General features: G+C 36.9%; 1 protein-coding gene across 10 annotated transcripts in view; it reads right to left on the bottom strand.

Moving 5' to 3' along the window:
* LOC112561054 (neurofibromin-like) overlaps positions 1-18,472 on the bottom strand; it is a 76,268-nt gene that overhangs the window by 14,941 nt on the left and 42,855 nt on the right. For 5 of the 10 annotated variants that reach the window (XR_003098646.1, XM_025233234.1, XM_025233231.1 and 2 more), the window contains exons 36-54: positions 18,071-18,127; positions 13,450-13,542; positions 12,943-13,110; positions 12,289-12,412; positions 11,322-11,459; positions 10,671-10,835; positions 10,112-10,213; positions 9,697-9,840; positions 8,058-8,120; positions 6,972-7,089; positions 6,060-6,243; positions 5,492-5,579; positions 5,206-5,292; positions 3,479-3,598; positions 3,177-3,294; positions 2,689-2,829; positions 2,027-2,247; positions 1,717-1,778; positions 977-1,106 (exon numbers count right to left, since the gene is read on the bottom strand). Coding sequence is in view for 9 of the 10 variants with exons in the window: in XM_025233234.1 (XP_025089019.1) it covers positions 977-1,106; positions 1,717-1,778; positions 2,027-2,247; positions 2,689-2,829; positions 3,177-3,294; positions 3,479-3,598; positions 5,206-5,292; positions 5,492-5,579; positions 6,060-6,243; positions 6,972-7,089; positions 8,058-8,120; positions 9,697-9,840; positions 10,112-10,213; positions 10,671-10,835; positions 11,322-11,459; positions 12,289-12,412; positions 12,943-13,110; positions 13,450-13,542; positions 18,071-18,127 (2,323 nt within the window). In the remaining variant the exon portion in view is untranslated. The remainder of the gene's footprint in view (positions 1-976; positions 1,107-1,716; positions 1,779-2,026; positions 2,248-2,688; positions 2,830-3,176; positions 3,295-3,478; positions 3,599-5,205; positions 5,293-5,491; positions 5,580-6,059; positions 6,244-6,971; positions 7,090-8,057; positions 8,121-9,696; positions 9,841-10,111; positions 10,214-10,670; positions 10,836-11,321; positions 11,460-12,288; positions 12,413-12,942; positions 13,111-13,449; positions 13,543-18,070; positions 18,128-18,472) is intronic. The other 5 variants (XM_025233236.1, XM_025233233.1, XM_025233237.1 and 2 more) reach the window with 5 other exon arrangements.

The raw sequence follows: 18,472 nt of genomic DNA, 5'->3' as shown, positions 1-18,472 counted from the left end.
ATCAACATTCATAGGAACATGTACTTTCTACCTTTATACACGTGAAGCTAAATTGTCTGCAAAGCACCTAGGTCTAGATGTGTTATTTCCAAAATCTAATCAGCAAATAAGCACCCCATAGATCAATAAAGAGCGAAAACTGCATGGTTCATAGAACAGGAAAGGAAAAACTGAAGTGATGTGAAAAGAATTCATTAAAGAAATAAAGGGAAAAACTTCACACAATATGGCCAAGACAAAGAGCAGAGACCACTAGTGGATAAAGAGGTCTGTATGCAGAAATGGCCAGGCACAGACACAGGCACAAGCACAGAAGAACGATCCAGAACAGAGGTAAATGATGCATCAAAAAGCACAGACCAATGAGAAAAACTAAAGTGACACAAATTCAGGGGGTGAGACAAAGAGACAGTAGTCTCCTTGAACCAGTTAGGCAAAAGTATATCGCTCTCCAATATTGTGCACACAAATACTCAACATAGACTGAACACTCACACAGACTAAAGATAACACTAACTATACAAAGTATAGACTTACACACCACAGAATAATAATAAATAGCACATTTGTTTAGCGTCTTTATCCAGCATCAGCCAGACTCAAAGCACTATACATACAGGCATGCGAGCATACCTCTTCATGGTAGCATCTCCATAAATATACAAGCATGTACAAAATTATAGCTCTAGAAGATCTTTGCTAAATGTTATCATATACATATATCTATACAAAGAAAAGACTGAACAAACCGTTCAGGCATATGCATACAAAAATACACTTGTGCAAATGAAATATTTAAGAATGGGAAAGCTTATGTAAAGCTGAGGAATGTTATCCAATATTCTACAAGATATATTGCAGTGTACTACTCTGTCCCTTCAGAATATTATTTAACTTCGGATTAATAGGAGGCAGGATCTGAATACTGGAGATTTAACCAATCTTATTTAATCATGCTGGTGTGAGCTGGACTCACGGACATGACGCTGACTTTCATCATGATCTTGAGAAGCTGCTTGATCTCAGAGTCTGTGACTGTTTTGCTAATGCAGCCAAACACAATGATCGCACGTGGCTGCAGAGCTGGGTTGTACTGGAAGGCAAATCTGTTAATGATAAAATGAAACCACTGAGCACAGGCACCAGTCTAGTGAACACACATTAAGTAACCATGACAACCAGTAAACAGACATCACCAGTACAAGCTCGGTCTATCAGGACACAAAATCAGCCAAAGATACCTTTATTGTACAGTCTCAACTCACTATCTCACCACCATCCATCCAAACTGAACAGTGGGCATGAGGTAAGGGCAGCAACATTAAAAAAAACTACATGATCCATAGCTTGGGGTAAATAGGGATAATTGAGGGGTAACAGGGAAAACTGTTCTTTGATAATGTGCAGCAAGAAACAGGAGCAATGAGATACTGGATGGCAAAATAACAAAATGAGCTAAATTTTTATGCACTGCTATTAATGCAATTGTTTCCAACAATTTTAAAGAAAAAGAAGCAATGTTTCCTGAACTGTGGAAAAATTATTAAACAATTATTCTAGTTTATACTGCCCATAACAGGATAAGGGAGTAAAGGGATTAAGATGAAATAGCAAGTACAGTATTTGTACTATATACAATGTATCACGCAACAATGAACAACTGTGCTCCATTATTTTTAAGATTAATATTTTGTTTCTTAGAGATTAAACACTCACCTTCGAGCTAAGTCTGTCCATTGTTGTAGCCACTCAGAACTTGGAATGTCTTTCATACATGCCTGTACACAAAACATTTTGATTACTTTACACAGGATGTGGCAGGTAAACTTTATCGGCTTAAACTGTATGTAATACTGAACAAACATGCGGCCTGTACAAAGAACATTGTGATTAGGTTATGTAGGATGTGGCAGGAAAAGTTTATCCCTTTAAACTGTAAGACTGAAATGAAGCTCATTCATTTTATCACTCGTAAGTAGTGATGGAGTGTTGAAGAATGGAGTTTATCTCTAGAAATAATTAGTACCTCCATAATCTCCAGCAAGGCATCAGCAATAGCCTCCAAAGAACTGAGAGGCATCTTTTCATTCTCTGGTGGAGACATGGTGAATGATCGGTCACCAGGCCGATAGCTTGTACGGAAGGCGCTGACTGCTGCCGACTTGACTTTGCTTATGCCAAAAAGCTGGTAAAACTTGGGCAGCGAGAACTCAGCAAGGCTCAGCTTCAATACCTGCTTTGTGCTCTCTGTAGATCAAATAAACAGCCTGTAAAATGTGTCCAGATAATGCTGCCATTATGGTCTTCATGGGTCACAATGATCTTTATCATTTAATTAACTTGCACTAAAATTTCACCAAAATAATATGTAGCTATTCTTCATCATGCATTTCCATGGCTATCACTGTACTTGAACAGTTCCACTGTCCGCCAGATAGTGCCATGAAGTGCTGACATTTCAACACATCGATGTAGAAAAGCAATCATGGTGCAACTGCCTGAACCAACACATGCTTGCCGTTTTTACATTTGTGCTTGGTGGAACTGCTGCAATTCCATATTTAGCTCTGTAAGCAATCAGCTCTAATATAATTTCACCCTCAGAGAGACTTCTATCAATACAGGTAATCATACACATCTGTACGCACACGTGCATACATGCATGCATTGACACACACACAACCTGACCTGCAAAGTGGAGCTGGGAGCACGTGCATAAGGAGTGTATGATGTTAATGACCAATCCATGTGTCGATGCTCGCAGTGAGAGTGGGCCGGTTGATACCAGTAATGTCACAATGTGGAACAAGAAGGGCAGGTGGCTGGCCACTGTGGACAGACCGTATTTGACCTGAAAGTCTTGCTTTTTCTGTAAGGTAGCCATCAATACATTCACATATCTCAGAAAACGTTACTTAATGTAATAAAGCATTTTTTTACCTCCCTTTTCAATCTGAACAAGCCATGATCTTGACGTGTACATGCATGCATGCACCCGCACAAACATTCATATACAAATGATCACGCATTAATATGAGTATCAAGATGAAACATTGTTTTGATTATTCGTGTATTCCAAAACTGATACAGGTGTGACTGATGAGAAACAAACATTTTTGATGCTGATCATCCCTCGTAAAAACAGCTATACATCCATATACATTTAGTGCCATTACCATCCAATGAATTATTGAAGGAAAGCATAAGAAGGTATCTGGCAAGAATTGCTATGTCATCCCACATTAAGTGCTGCTCTAGAGTTGGTGTTGGTGATGTACAAGTCTTGTCGATCAGCTGCAATTATAAAGCAAATAACTAATTTGACTCCAGTGATCCACTATTTTGATCAGTATGAAGTTTTATTATATGAATCATCCCTGATCCAACTATGTTAAAGCTAATGTGGATTTGCCTAGTGCAGTTTATTTCTGAAAACGCTCTACCCTTCACTCCCACCAATAAAAGGAAGACCACATACTCTGCAAAGACGACCTATGACCTTTCGAGACACTAGCTGAACATTGGCAGAAGTCAAGGCTACGGCAGTGTCTGCCATGATCTCAGCCTGGATCGAACCTAAGCCTCCAGTTACACTTCGCTGAAACAAATAATCACATTTTAATTTATGCTTTTAAAACACAATTTTCATCGTCTGACATTTTATCAGAGAAGAAATCAAATGAAAATAGGATTCTACAGAAAAAACCTTGTTAAGAAAACAGCAAACAAAGGGAAGAAAGAGCAATGAAATAACATTAACAAATAACATGCACAATGATGACATCATTTTAGAAGTTTAGATGCCCCAAACTGGCCTAAAGCCAATGAAGTTCAGACATGCTTTGCCTTTGAGAACTTTCCAGAACTAGATGGACTACCAATAGTCATAGTTCCAGGACTGTCAAGCCATGCAAAGATCTTTCATAACCGCAATTCTTGCAGTACATGAATCTCAAAAATGTTTACAAGTTTTAAGGCAAGGGAATTCACAAAAGGTCACAATTTATACTTATGTTAACATGTGAACAACCAAAATCAAAATCAAAAAATCAAAATCAAAACAGACTTTATTGTCTGCCCAGGAGGACAGAAATTTGTCTTTGCTCACATACACATACAGACATTTAACACACAGTTAGGAGTAAAAGTGAGGAGTAAAATAGTGTTGATTGCACCAGTCCATCAAGGCAGTGTATGTTTATCCTAACAACAAACCTTGGGTGACCAAGGGCCTAAAAGCACTGCTGAACAAAAAGAAACATTTGTTTATCACGGGCAGAAGCCCACGACAGAAGATTAGTACATAGAGAGGACCATGATGCTATCCGTTGGGTGGGCAGAGGCTCTACGAGCATACTAGTTAGTCCGCTTTCAGTAGTTTGCCGGTGGACCAACGAGTGTCGACGAGATTGAAACAGAGGTCGAGTTAGCTCTCGCCATAAACCCGATGTGTCAGAATGCGGCTCGTGGTTACATCTTGAGCTCGCTGGAGGGACCTGCCAGACGTCGAGTGTTGATGCTTCCGCATGACGCAAGAGATACGCCGAGAAAGATCTTGGGTGTCCTAGTGGAGGCGTACGGCGAACGGAAAGAAAAAAATAAAAATCAGTGCCACAGCAACGTGATGAGGTGGTCGACGAATACGCCGCGAAGCTCCAGAATTTAAGCAGGCGAGGTAGAAGGCGGCGCAGAGCGTCGAAGTGGCGGCGATTGACACCATCTCGGAGGACAACAATATGCAAGTAGGATCTGGTCCCCTTTCCATACATCCTATCTCCCCGATCTTTCCAGTGACATTTACAGCCAGTCTCTCATACACAGGATCAAGGGTCATGCAACAATAAAGTTATTGAATAGCAGCATGTTAACAAAGAAACTGTAGAATTATTAGCAAGATTTTGGGCTACACAGGCTTTGGATAGATTTGTAATATACAGAAATAGACTGTACTATCTAAAAGTCAAAAGCAGACATTAAAACTGGTGAATGTCACACACACGATAGGCTCCACCAAATTCAAAAGAAAGTCTGCTGCAGTACACAAGTAAATAATTGTTCTTCTTATACTGTTCACACCTGTGACTGCAAACGTCTTTATAACTATAGTTCAAATGCATTGCTAAACCCGTATTGAATAAGCTAAAATACATATGACAAGGCGGCCAATCTATAAAAAGCAAATGTATTGAAGGTGGAAAGACTTACCTTGATAAAGCTATCGAGCACCATGTCCAGCAGATCTGCAATTTGTCCAATGTTCCCCCAGATTTTGGCTTGAATGGATGGGTACATCTGTCATGATCAAGAAAAGAAACGATGAAGTTTGGAAGGAAGCACTTCTTCCAAAGTTTTGAAACATTATCAATGTTTATTTGTGCACTTACATTCTACCAAAAATTTTTTATTCTAAAATAAGCAAGACACCAAATAAATCACCTCACTATTTCAAAAACACAAAAAGAGGTGGCTCAAAATAATCTTTTTTTCATACCTCCACTTCCTCAATGGTCATAGTAATCAGTTTATCCAAAATCAATGCCACTTTCTGGCGTTTATTCTCATCTGATTGTTTACAGAATCTGCAACAGCAAGGGGAAGTCAACAAGATTGATAGCCATGGAAACAGCCTTTTACACAACATGGAAGTCAATAAGACTGAGAGACAAAAAATAAGCCTTACATGTCTATAGCAGTATTCACATCGCCTACTCTATTTTGAATAGAGGAGAAAGAGAACTGAAGCTGAGCTTTTGAGATTAACTTCCCCTTATATTTATGCAGGTTAGACACATGAACAAAAGCATACAGAGAATGATACATCATAGCACTGAAATATCTTTTGCAAATGCAACAATCATGCACTGACATCTATAAATTTTAAAAAAGGACATCAATTAAGATAATAACATAATTTTAAATTCCGCTTTACAAACTGAGTTTCTAGCCAAAATAAATAAGCATAAGCAGGATATCTGACAGACCTGTGTATATGAACCAAAACAAATAAAAATAGGGCCAGAAAAGAAAGAAAACTATTATTTTAATTTCTCATTAGATACCTGGTAAGATTTGGCAGCCAAGGAGTTATGTACTCAAGACAAAGATGTTTCATCTCAATGTTAGAGTTGCCAAAGCCCTGGATGCACTCCTCCAGAAACTCTAAGGTCAGGTGTGGTTCTTTCTCTGCTAGCTTCTCACTGATGGACTTAATGAAGATAGTGTTGTTGGCAGGGATGCAGAGGCCTGATGGATGCAGACAGAAAATATGAACATATAGATGTGCGTGTGTGTGTGTGTGTGTGTTATTTGTATGTCCAGGAACAGGGAACCTATCTTTCTCCAGCATATAGGGAGCTGCTCCTGGGCTGGAGCACTGAGCAGGATATACTCCTCCCATGAACAGCTCCATGCAGGTGGCTTTCCAAGAGATGTGAAACAATAGTGAGCATCCATCTTCCCTCCTCTTTATCTCATGGGGAAGGCAGTACAAGGAGGTACACAACAATCTCTTGTAATTAATTTTCCTTTTGATGATACATAACACATGGATGTGTTCTATGTGCCACACAGCAGACTCCCCAATTTTCACTGGGATTTAAGGAGTTTTTATTCAGGACTGCACCGACTGATTTAGAATATTCTTAAAGACCTAATTCTATATAATACGAAAAAAGTGTTAGGTATGGAATTATGTAGTTATTACAAACAAGTAATCTTGTTCTTATTGTACAATATCACTACATACCAATGCAGAACAAACCAGGTGCTAATAAGCAAATAAAAAACACTAAAGCTGCTCTATTTAAAATGCATATAATTGGCAAAAACAGCCAGGAAACATTTTGGTGTTATTCACAGAGAAATATGAAAAAAAAAACATCTTTACTTTCTAATTTCAGAGCAAAACTGTTATTTATGATGGGAGAAAAGTGTTCATGTCATGGTAAAATCTAGCAAGTAAAAGGGCATACCATTAGTTTCTAGAAGCTGACCCTCGATTTTGAGGTCAAAAGTCTGAGTAAGGGCACACAGCAGGTTGTAGGCAGCTGATCTTAAGCTAGGATCGGAGCTGCCTAAATTTAGCAGTGCCTGCAACAAATCAAATAGCTTTTCTCTGCTACAGTCATCACCATCCAGACAGCCTCATTCTCACCTAACCCTGCCTCCCCTAGTCTTGTCTGTAGGTCTTTTATAATCCCTTCAAAACCCTGATGCCAATGCATCTAACTTTTATGTAATGGCTGTAACCCATATGTACATGCAAGTACTATAATGTAAACAGTCCTGTCAGCCATCACCAACAATTAGCTTACATATCTAATTAACATAAATAAAATACACAATACTTTAATCTATTACAATAATATGAGCTATCACACTGCCTGTTTGTCATTATGATTGAAAAACCCTGTCATGACAGTTTACAAATAACCCACAGTTTAAAACTTAATTCAATTATTTTTTAACAATCTAATAAATCTATTCGCCCTGCTACCAGCAGCAGACACCCTCAGCCAGAAATCCTCCCAATTTTTGTTAACTCCACAGACACTTGCAAAAGTACTCTGTTCTGGATATTGTCAACATAAGAAGCCCTCACCTGAACATTCCACTTGGTCTATTGCACACACACACCACTAAACATTCCATTTAGACTATTGCTAACAATGTCACAATACTTCATCTGAGATGTTCATGTGCTCTCAGCAATGTTGGCCACACTGTCACCTGAACCTTATCTAAGCAGTCCATGAACTCTGAGCAATGGTGTCCACACTACTGTCACCTAAAATGCAGTCACACTATCCTCCTCTCTGCTAGTACTCACCTGAACAGTCCACCACTGCTCATATCACTAATTCCACCTAAACCACACACTGACCCACACTCACCTCAACATTTATTCAGGTTTGAAAACCTCAACAATTGACTCTACTTTGCACACTCTTGCCTACAATCAAAAATGAGTTAACAAAGAAAGGTCATCTATTGGCTCCCAATCTCCCTGTCCTTCCTGCAGTGAGCCAATCAAGATATTGTACAGGGAAGGCACTCACAACATTCAGCAATGTTCCTGGGACATCTTTTGGTCTGATCTTAGTGTGCACTGTTACTGTGTCCTGTCAAACAAGAAAGAAAATAAATCATTAACAACATCATGGTAATAGAAGGAAAATTAGCAAATCATTAACAGCATCACAGCCACAGGATCATAGCAACAGTATGAAACATTTCTGACAACACTGTGTTGCTACAGTAACATAGTAACAGTAGAAAAAGTTTGTATGGAGTTTGACAACATTGTGTTGCCATACTCATTTTTATTGTTGGGCTGTAAAATGTGATATGAACCACATCTTCTTTATTGTCTGTATTGGGGGTGGGGAGGTATCATCTTAACCTCGTTAATCTTGTAGGAAGATGTAAATGTCTTTTTAAAACATGATAGTAGGCATTAATAACAACAATGTATAGCTAACATTAAGCATGATATTAAGCAATGTATAGTTAACATTAATCCAAATAGGTAACGTATCAATGCAAATTAAAAGCTAGCTCAATTTTATAAGTAACATACTGTCTTTATCAAAATGTATCACACAAGACTTGCTTATTCACAAAATTTAAAGCCAAGCAAGATAGAAGCACCTCATTATCTTTTTTCTACATAGCATAGTATACCATGTTCATCTGCTGAGTTAATAGTATGTCTGTATGTTCTAAGATGACATTTTTTTAATACAAGGACAATAGTAACAATTAAAAAGGCCAGACTGCTGCTCATCCAGTACAATAGGTGTAGGTATCAGCTTGGTGATCAGAAGATCAAAATGAAACAATGCTTTGCATGAAATGTACTGCATAACTTTACCTGGTGCTGAAGCAGCTGTGATGAAAAGCATTACATTACATCAGCATCAAAATTAGCCTGTCAATTCATTACAAGCACCCTTACATGCCATGATTTTCTTCAGTGTAACAGTTGTGCAACATTTTGACAAAATTCTGAATTTTATCTCCTCTCTCAGGTTCAGTAGGGTCACAACAACCAACACAATATGTGCTAGTTTTGAAAACCATGTTACCACTACGAAGGAAAATTACCATTTAAAAGAGAGCAAATTAATTTTCAAACAGCTGGTTTTAGTATGCTTGGTACATGATCCCAAAATACCAGCAAATAATTCCATGTGCAAGATACTAGCAATTGAAATAGCCATTTCATTTGCTGAAAGAAAAGAAATTGTGGTGTCAATGAAGTGTAGCTGGTGTATTTAATTAATATGAGCTCTTGGTTCTCACTAAACTGCAGCTTGGAGACAATACTGTAATCATGTCATGTCTGGCTTTGTTCTGAAATCAACCTGTATCTCAAGCCTGCTTTTGTTTTCAACTTGCTAATTGCATGTTGTTACATACTTTTAACACATTTTATTTGTATAAGTAACAAAACATGTGTCTGCACATTTAATTGTAATCCTGATCAAATATTAATTAGGATGTTATTTAAATGTTTACCTTATATGCATGCTTATTAGGTGCCAAGTCTTGTTTGCACATTTGTCATCTAACTCTACATCTTGTTTAAATGTCCAAAAGCTATCTCGTTTGCTTCTATCTATATAATAAGAAGATTATTTTAAACTCTGTTTAACCAGTTAGAATAAAGAAAGGAGGAAGAAAAAAATACACTACGCATACGGGCTGCGACAGCTCCCAACGAGTACGAATATGGATGATGGCTTGCACAATGTTGTCACAGTCGTTGTGGATGAAGGACAGTGGCCCCGTCTCGTTGGCAATGGTCAGAGTAAACTGATTGTCATCCACCAGACATACCTGCAGGCAATGGTCAGAGTAAACTGACTGTCATCAACCAGACATTGTGCAGACAAGAATTTCAAGCATTCACAACTTTCTCTTCAGCAACAAAAGTAAAAATTTTAATGCCAACAAAATATGCTACTGTGCCAGTTACCTCATCTTGTAATAACCAACATATACTGTTGAGGAAAAATTCTCTGTTGTGTATTGACTTATACCTTGCTACAAGTTCTTGTTGAATGATCATAGTATTTCACTCTTGTTTTTAGACTTTAAATAAACATACCTCTTCAATCTCTGCAGCATAGTAAACATCATTAAGAAAGACTTGGTGACCCAGAACTTTGCTCCGTTCAGAAGAGGTGACTTGAATGGCATTTGGTCCAACCTGTTAGTAAATAATCTTCAGTATCACGGAGTCATGGATGTGGTCTATGTAAACTATACACTAATTTATAATTTACGAGGCTACTTATGTGGGTCACTTCACATTCTATAACTATTCTTGACAGCATGAATATTGCCTAGTCTTTTGATAAATTGTTGTGCATTAGTAAGGACTGACATATTAACAACTGACTTGAATTTATTGAACTCATTTTCTATGGTTTAAAGACAGTATTGTCAATTTCAGTGCAGCTAACATAGTTCTTTTACTCAACATCTGACTTTTGCTTAAGTTTGGTTTTTGCGATCTCTTTTCTTCCTTGTTTTATATTACTCTACATTTTTACATTAATATTTAATACCAAGATTTTTGTTTAATTTTCTTGGCTTTGGTTAGAAATCAATTGTGAAAAGCATATGCTATGTCATTTCAAATTTAACATTAAATATTCCCAGACCTTGATGGCGACCTTGGTATCCTTGTGAGACAGTTTCAGTGCATTGTTAAAGACTCTCAGGTCCTCTTCAAGGGAGACGGTTGTTCCTGGCAATTTCTGCTGGTCTGGGTCAATGAAATCACACAGCTTTGCGGGAAGATCAATGAAAATAAGCTTTCTGTTGTTCTGCAACAACATATCTCACTTGAATATATCTTGTCAAAATTGCTTTAGCAACATGCTGGCTAATAAATAAAGACAAGAGATCTTATGTATTGCTACAAATATGGAACACAAATGTCACTGGTGCTATCAGAGGTATAAACTGTCCAAGATCTATAACTGGGTCCTTCCAAATTGCAGTCTTAAGTGGCTTTGCCAGTTTCCTATTCTTCCAAAATTTTATAGTAGAATGCTACTTTCCTTAATCAGTAACTCTTGTGTACCCCATCAGTGATTTATACACAGCTTATAAAACACTAATGTTGTCTCTAAAAGAAAGCTCTAAATAAGTCCTTCGACACAAAAAAGATTGGAAAATATTTTAGATGTCTACTCTATGTCCTAAAATGTATTATTAACAGAAACACCTTTCATTTTTCAATGTTTTATTCTTCTTTCTCTTGTTATTTGTCTTTCAAACGATTTTCAAAAGGAACAAATTCAAATCACCTTTAATGGTGTCAGAATACGGTCATGGTACTTAGTGTACTCTCGCACCCATGAATTACAGTTGTAGATGTATGCAGCTGTAATATTTTGATAAACAATCTCTGGCATCACTACAAACCACTTGGACAGAAAATCAGTCTGAAACAGCCAATCAGTATTGTACAATATTATTCTGAAAAAAAAACCAATTCTGCTTTCTTATGCATTCAAAATAATGTATGTATAATAAAATCCAGCATCAATTTCTGCTGACTATCAGATTATGGTACATGATGTAGTTCAACAAAGGACTAACGAAAAAGATACCCCTGTAGCCCTAGAAAATCCAGTAAATAAAATAAATTTCTTCCTGCTTTCAGGCAATCCAACCACAAAACACATTTATTGTATTTCTGCTTACTCAGTACTTGTTCATGCACAAAATGTAACTGACAGTACTGCCTTGTTCCTCAGTGTTGCAGTAGATTCAAAAGATTATATAGAGCAAAGTTGAAAAAGCATAAAAATTACAATGCTGAATGTAAATGGTTATCATCATGTCAATTTGAAAATAATGTATTCTGTATATATTACTCTTCTGTCAGCCACACTTCAGTGATTCCTCTCCAATAAAATGAAGTTTTAATTTTAAATTTTCTTTCTTTGAGATGACATGACCATAGATGACAAACTACATTTCCTCTTTCATCATTGCAAATGTTGACTCCCTGACAGTGAGCTAACACTGAAGACTGTTAGTCACCTGACCAGTGAAGTACGCCACACTACCTCACCACCAGAGAGTCAACTTTTGATGGTTAAAGTGCAAATGTAGCCTATTATATGGTCATGTCAACTAGTGATGTCAAAGAAGATATAGTCTTATTTAATAAAATATATTTATCAGCAAACATGAAGACAATGACTGCCCTGATTACTGATGTTACAGTAATTCTAACATTTGGTAAAATGTTTACTCGACGCTTACCCTAAACCTGTTTTCTGAACAGGTGTGAGTGAAGTCAATGACCAGCTCAAAGGGCTTGTGATAAAAGGGTTTGAGAGTCAGCAGTACATGGTAGATCAGCAAGTCTCCATTGATCTCTCCAACCCTATCATGACAGAATGAGAGCATTACATGACAATGTATTCCTTATATGGAGAGTCTCAATAGTCTGATGTATGGTGCATGCCGCTGTGAAGATGGCTGTTAATGCAAAGCCTGCTTGGATCAGTGGCTAGAAAACCACCTAGCAGTTTGTAAAATGGGAACCTCTTTTATCTGGAATGTAAAGCGGTAGAAGGGAGAGAATAGGCATCCCTCTTCCACAGGCTGTGCCCCACACATCTTCACATTCACTAGACACCATGAATCCTTTTATTCATTAGACACTGTGAATCCCTTATATCCAACAGACACTGTGAGTCCTTTACATTCACTAGACACTGTGAAGCACTTACATTCATTAAATGCCATGAACAACTTACATTCACTGCATCTACAACAACTAGGATACAGGACTCTTTACTTTTACCTTCTATCTCTTTTAAGTCATGAACAAAGCATGCATTTAATGATGTTTCCAGATGGAACAACGTGAGCAGAGCAACAAGACAAGGTTAGCAACCACAAGACACCTACTTGTATCTGCGGGCAATGTAGTAAAAGACAGGATTGCCTGCCTTGGACGTTCCAGCCTGGTAGAAGATGTGCAAGTTTTTGAGGGACTTGAATTCGTCCTTCTCATGCATGTTGTGCTTGGACATGATCTCCTCAAACTTAGTGCTCGTCATGTCCATGCTGCTCCACCTGCCCAGCAGATGTCTCAACTGTCACACTCTCCCCAAGCTGTCACACTGTAACACTCTCTTGCTCTGTCACAAGATCACTCTTGCTCTCTCTAGCTGTCACACTGTCTCTCTCTAAGCTGTCACACTGTAACTGTCTCTCTCCACTAGCTCGCACACTTTGACAAGCTATTTAAATGTTAAAAATTTTCCAACTTCCTGCAAAAGACTTCCTCCTCAAGACTTTGCTTTCTTTGCATGAATAAAAAAAAAAGTCATGTCTCAACTCCAACTGAATTCTTGATTGTCCTGCTCAATATGTTAGTACCCTAAATAAATCTTGTCAAATTCTCTCACTTACTGTGAATCAAGAGGTCGGTGTTCTGGTGGACCCAGGTATGCCAGGAGTGTAGCCATTTTGTCAAATGGACGCCGCCCCACAGCTTTGTGATCTCTGATAATCAATCAGGCACAAATGCATAAAAATGTTTTGTATTTTCGGAAAAAAAGATTTAGTTTTCTGCCAAATAATTTAGCCAAAATTAATGTTAATGAATTGTTTCCTTAAAGTTTTTCTTCAGTGAAAGATTTGTAAATAAAAAAAGACCACTAGCACTAACCTATTTCCTGATGGGATAAAGAAAGTTGTTTTTTAATATAATCATACATTGGGCATTTTCACTTTCACATGCTGCTGACACAAATGTAAATCTTTCTGTGACAGGCTATACTACTCAAAAACTGTTTTCTTTGAATGTTTGCCTCTATATCTATTTAAAAGTTTGTTCATCTCCAAGAGGACTTTAACCTTCACGTTTTTCACCTACTTTTGTTAAACAGCTGATTTAGTCCACTCTTCTTTTAGCCTTGTTTTAAGTGTAAGCTCCATCAGCATGAAAAATAAGCTCTTTCATTTTTCTACTACTCTACTCTCACAAAATCACACATACACACACCTTCCCTACACTCCAGCGCACGCACATGTTATAGCTTTTCTTTTATCTTTTATGTACAGTTTCAAGACTTAGAAACTAAATCTGAGCAGCCATACTCAATTCGAAATTTGCAAATCATTCTGGAATTTCTTTTCCGAAATTAAAAAGCCCCCCAAAATTATGCCTATTTTAAGTTCTCAAAATACTATAGCGTATTTTTTTAATCTCCTCTGCAAGTAATTAACCAGTACTTATCCTCTTGCTTTCAAACTAACATAAGTAAGCAGTTTTCAATGCAAATTTTGTCTCCACTGCCTAGAAGAAAAAAATAAAATCATCACGCATCTCTCAATATTGTTCCAGAAAGTTTAATTATTTACAATTCAACAAGATAGCTTTTTAAATATATATTTTATGTTTATATTTTAATCACCCTTTCTTAGAGTGAACTTAAAACTTTTGCAAGTCTAAGGATGATTCTCTGTCCATTTAACCGTACTATTTTACATAACTACATAGCCTAAACTAGCTCTAACCAATAATTCATTAAGTGTAAATGACTACAAATGAAGAACTAGAACAGGATGTAGACATGTTATGTTCTTTTAAGCCTGTGTTGGCATTTTATAGAAATGTTCTAGTGTTAGCATTGGCAGACAACAACTTACTTAAAAGATGTTTTCTATTTGTAAATCTGTGCTATACCTGTCAGTTAAATGTGAGCATTTTGAACCATTAGGCCTGTCTAAATATATATTTTTTAAATCTCTTCACATCAGTTCTCCCCTTTCCTAACCCAGGAGACAGTCCTGTTTCACATCTCTATTAAACACTATTCAAGGGATTTAAAAGCAAAATTCTAAGGCAATACTTACATTTTTGTATTCATGTATAAGAAGTTGAAAGTAGCAGTAACACAAGCTTGTATACAAACACAAAAATGGTGGCTTGATATGTTTTCAGTATTCTTTTAATGTAGAAAATAATTTCTTAAAGTTTTCTGTTTTTATAAGAAAGAAGGAATGTAAAATACCCACTGCACTCTGAAACACTAGTTTCAGTAGCTCCACCTGTGGGAAATTGCACAATTTTTATGCAGATGGACATCAGGTTTGAATGATCCATCTTCACTGTGTTAACATGGTTTTAAGAGGGTGTACATGCCATGTTTTCAGGTCTTATTGTTTGCTGCACTATTAGATCCCAAACTTTTAAACTGCAGAATCGAATATATGAGCCAACAAACTAAAAGCGGCTCAAACTGATGGACCAGCCAAACATGGCTGCTCAAACTCCCAACCCACCTAAAAACCCTTTTTTTTAAAACTGAAATTCAGTTTTAAGTGAATGAAACTCTGGCATCCAGCTAGAACATTTGATTATTACAGACATTCGTTTAACTTTTGATTGCCTTTTTTATCCAAATTAATTTTACATAAAATTATACTGATCCACTAGGTTGTTGGCCATATTTATATTATTTTGCATTAAACTATACTTAGGTCCCTCATTATTTTACACAGAAGTATAACATTCTTGGGCAGATTTTCAAGTAATCTGCATTATTATACAATTAGCAAGCCATTACAGAATAAAACTCACATTTCAGGAAAGATCAGAGTAATAGTAATGCATAAAAAGGTGAAAATGCATGCTTGAAATGCATCGTGCAAGTAAACATCTCCACGGCAAGCAAACCTGTGCAAGTGCTGCCTCATGCATGGCACAAGAAACATCTAGCCCCTTCTTTCACATGGAAAGTCTTCTATAGCCTACTCTGTTCCAAGCTTTCCAATAACAGTGAAGCATGCACAACTGCTGTTCTTGAATGATCTGCCCTGGTTATTCATTCCAGCAACTATCTTTTATCATCAGGTTAAATATATTCAAATTGTATCATCAGATTAGTTGTATTCAAACCTAACCCCCTGATTTCTGTTATCACCTACACACAGTTATGTTCCCCATTCATCAATACATTTCAATGTAACATGAGTTTCAAAATTCATTTTCAGCATTGGTAAACTCTTAAACTGTGATTATGTGTATTCAAGGAAAAAACCTCATTATGTTATTAGTTAAGTTTCCTAGCTCTCCATTACCACTAGCCATTAAAATCAAGACAGTTTACTGGTCTCAAATGATAACAAATCCCTTCAAACCCTCCACATTCTTCCTGCCAGAAATATTTAAGTTTGATTAGTAACTTAGATTTCCAAATAGTGCAACTTTCCAACAATATTCTTGCTGGTTAGTCTCCAATTAATTCAGATTGTTCATTAAAATTATTTACTAAAGCAATACTTATATCATTAATATACATTTCTGTCAAAATCTGACCCAGACCCATCCACCTCAAATTAATGCTCCATCAAACACAACTGTACTAATCAACTGAAGAGTATAACTTCCTTTCATCTTTGAGAAACAGCCTACAAGCATCACCATACCCAGAAAAAGATCAACATCATGATGTCACAAAATGTCAAAGAATATTCTTATGATTCCAGCTACTCCCACTGGCTGTAGCATCAAATGGCATTACTGCCATTTTGTACATTCCTAGCATGTGGAAATGACTGCCGGTATTTGAGACGCATGTATCACTGAATTAGTTGTCTGATTTGTTTATCAATCTAGACAACTTAAGCTAATTTTAGATGCGTGTTCAACTGTGTTAGATGTTAGTTTAATGCTTGAACATATAATGAATGGTATTGTCAGGAGCAGAAAGGGGGAAGGGAATAGATTTATTGTTTTTAAAAAGTGAGCTCATTACTAATGCATAGAATGGCTATTCTTAAATTGATGCATGCTATTTATTAGGTCTTTTATCTAGCTGGTTGAAAGTACCAACTACATATTGATGTATATATTATCTTATTAAATACTCTGATTAATGCAACGTAACTAGCTTGTGCTACTTCTTACACTGAATTTAAATGTTGCCATAGTGCAGACACAAGTGTGAAGGAAAGGCATGTGTAAGCAAATATCTTGATGAGTGAGTGTCAGGCAGATTTGTCATGTAAGTATAGTGAAACCATGTCTATTATTTTATAGTCAAGATTCATTCATTTATGATTTTTAAAAATTGTGTTTGGTCATCAGCTCAGACATGTTAATATTATCTGGTATGGGACCAGATAAACAGCTGTAATTGATTTTTTTAAAAATTACTTTATCATAACAAGTCATTTTTAACAGTAGATACTTTTAATTTAAATTTGAGTACGAAAGCAAAAGGCTTAAGTTAAAAATTCAAAAATTCTGTTCTACAGTCCCAACTTTTTGATAGGTCAAAACTAATTATCTTAGTGAACCTATCCTTTCAAGCATGTATCTGAATATCAATTTTACACAAAGCAATTTATTTGCAACGTGTGATAAACTCTGCACTAGCACTCATATTTTTAATGACTGCCATAAATTTTACCCAACAAATTTTGGAGTGTTTACTACAGGATCGAGCACAAGAACACACCAAGCCTTGCTCTTAATAGTCTTACAGCTTAAAATGTAGCTCTGCATTCATGCACACACACCAACATACCAATCCTTACTATGAATACCCTTACAACTTGAATGTAGCTCATGCACACGCGCTCGCACACACTCACACACGTGTGCACCCGTACATATTTTCTAACATTACTTGAAAGTCAAGTGTGCAATTATATGATCTGAGTGAAAATGTTCAAGGTACAAACAATTTCACAAGTTTTCTGTGGTTATACTCATAACAGAGACTTTCATGATGAAAAGTGCAGTGGGCATCCAACTCCAATCTCACTGGTGACTTTTATAAAAAAATAATTCTTTCCCATAACAAGCATTATCTTAAGACAAGCTGTCAGTTCAGCTGACCTTGTCAAACATAACTCCAAATTGATCCACTTTATGGAAATTCCATTGAGAAGACTTAGCGAGAATTGAGAAAGACACCCATGCACCCAATTCCATGAAGAAGCCTCCAGGCTAACACATGTACAAAGTCTGAGAGTATGAAATGCAAAGCATGGGGAAATGCAGGATTAGTATACATACAGGCGCTGCGGGCCCTCGGCAGCCTCGCACAGGAAGTTCTCAGTGTGCACCTCCAAACTACAAAGAAACAAAACAGGACATGATGCTTTGCCCTGGCTAAAACCTCCAGTAACTGTAAATGTCAAAACAATGGCTGCAGATCTCACCATAAGATTAACTGCAAAAACTTGCTGGCAATTAAATGTAGCCATAAAATGAAAGATCCTTCTTAAATACCTATCTATTCATTTACCTGTAATCCACAATTCTGACAGGACATTCTCTAAAGAGAATGGACCTCCAGCTCTGCTAATTGTGTCTGTGCACACTTGTGGGCAGCAGGTCACATGTAATCTCAGTTTTGAGACATACAAGGCATTCCAGAGGAATAAATATATAGTTCAGTTTTCCATTAACAGATAG

Source organism: Pomacea canaliculata, linkage group LG4, assembly GCF_003073045.1.
Source record: "Pomacea canaliculata isolate SZHN2017 linkage group LG4, ASM307304v1, whole genome shotgun sequence".
NCBI classification, from domain to species: Eukaryota; Metazoa; Mollusca; class Gastropoda; order Architaenioglossa; family Ampullariidae; genus Pomacea; species Pomacea canaliculata.
Note: the sequence above shows the minus strand (reverse complement) of the source record. Positions and strands in the feature narration are given on the sequence as shown.